The sequence below is a fragment of the Protopterus annectens genome, chromosome 15.part0, assembly GCF_019279795.1.
Source record: "Protopterus annectens isolate FY-2018-M chromosome 15.part0, PAN1.0, whole genome shotgun sequence".
Classification (NCBI taxonomy): Eukaryota; Metazoa; Chordata; order Ceratodontiformes; family Protopteridae; genus Protopterus; species Protopterus annectens.
Genome location: NC_056749.1, coordinates 590,828,811 through 590,830,342, shown reverse-complemented (window position 1 = coordinate 590,830,342; position 1,532 = coordinate 590,828,811). Strand labels below are relative to the sequence as shown.

Here is a 1,532-nt window from a genome sequence, read left to right as displayed (position 1 = left end):
AGAGATGAATGGAAAAATAAAGAAAAATGTGTGAATTCTGAGGCAACACATTCATCTCCAGGGTGGGTAGACTGAGTGACAAACCTGTGTTCCCAAATCTTCCCACATTACTAGAATTTGCTGAAAAATGTTCATTATCAGCAGAACTTAGTCATGCAAGCTTAAAAAATTCATGCACCCTGCTACAAAGCCTAGATATAGTCAATAGTTTATGTGGTTGAATTGTACTACATTTGATTAAATGTTTATCTTTCTGTCCTGTGACATACCAAGATAGGACAATAGCCCTCTTTTGCAATACATATGCATGGAACGTCACCTGAAGAGAAAGCTACAGAGTATGGTGATGGACAGATTCTAATGATCTATGGACTGGCCTACATAGCAAAGTAAGGTCAGACCTGTGTTGTAAATAGTCATTTTTTTGAGAGGGGAGAGTGAAACCACAAAATAGAGACAGAGGCAGTCTTCATTCTTAATATCAAAAAGAATTTGTATGGCAACAAGAGAGACTGTGCTCATGATATTGAAAAACGTGTAAAAATGAATCTGTGTAATAGTGATGTTCATTACCAAATATAAGCTAAAACATTATCTTAAAATACTTGACATTTGCACTGATTTAAGGGAGTGACCAATGTTATAAAAGTGATATCGGTCTCCATGTAAGAGCATTTTAATAAAGAAGCTTCTACCTTAAAAGTGCCTGAATACAAGTCACCACATCCAGTATCAGTGAGTTTTCATAATGTGTTTCCCAAGTCAAAATTCAGGGATTAACATGACAGGTTAACTATTTAAATACCACTCTAGAAAAAAACACCATATACATAACTCAGTACAGATTTTCAGGAAAAGAAATGAGAGAGTCCTCTAAAACAAGAAAGCCATGGCAGAAAACTATAATCTTTCATACATATTATTCACTGTATGGGACTACATCAAAGTAACAAAACACATCAATATTTTGCTTTGCTGCCTCAATAGTATCACGAGATCCCCAGCGGATGCGGCTTAAATATTTGCCGTTGTCAGCCTGAAGAGCCATCGTATAGGACTGAATCACAATAAATTCACAGAAGACATCTGGTTCATCTTTAGCAGCTTCTATATAGTCAATACCATTACGATGGATACGACTCAGGTACTTGTTCTGTGGAGTTTTGAGAAGTATCCTTCCTGATGGTCCCTTTTCAACAAAGAATTTTGCACTGGGAGTCATAGTCAAGTGTGGAGCTTCAATTGTCTTTATATTTCCATCACTAACACTCCAGAAGTGTCCCAAATCAGTTTTGAATGCGATAGGAGCTTTGTTATTTATGAAAAGTTCCAGTATTCCAAAGGGAACTACCTGTTTAAGAGAGACAGAAAAACAAAACTTAAATATGCAGAATGTTTGTTTCATTCTTAGTTCTACATTTTAAATTTAAATGCCATTTACAAATCATGCAGCTGTAAAATTAACATTAACCCATGAATGAAATAAAACAGTGCTAAGTTTGGAAAACACAAATTAGGTGCTTACAGTAATA

The 1,532-nt window shown here is 35.4% G+C and overlaps 1 protein-coding gene across 1 annotated transcript in view; it reads right to left on the bottom strand.

Annotated features, from left to right (window-relative positions):
* Positions 1 to 660: 660 nt before the first annotated feature.
* Positions 661 to 1,532, bottom strand: part of LOC122789939 — a 236,747-nt gene continuing 235,875 nt past the window's right edge. The window contains exon 3 of the mRNA XM_044057415.1: positions 661 to 1,351. Within this exon, the coding sequence (XP_043913350.1) occupies positions 920 to 1,351 (432 nt within the window). The 3' untranslated portion in view covers positions 661 to 919. The remainder of the gene's footprint in view (positions 1,352 to 1,532) is intronic.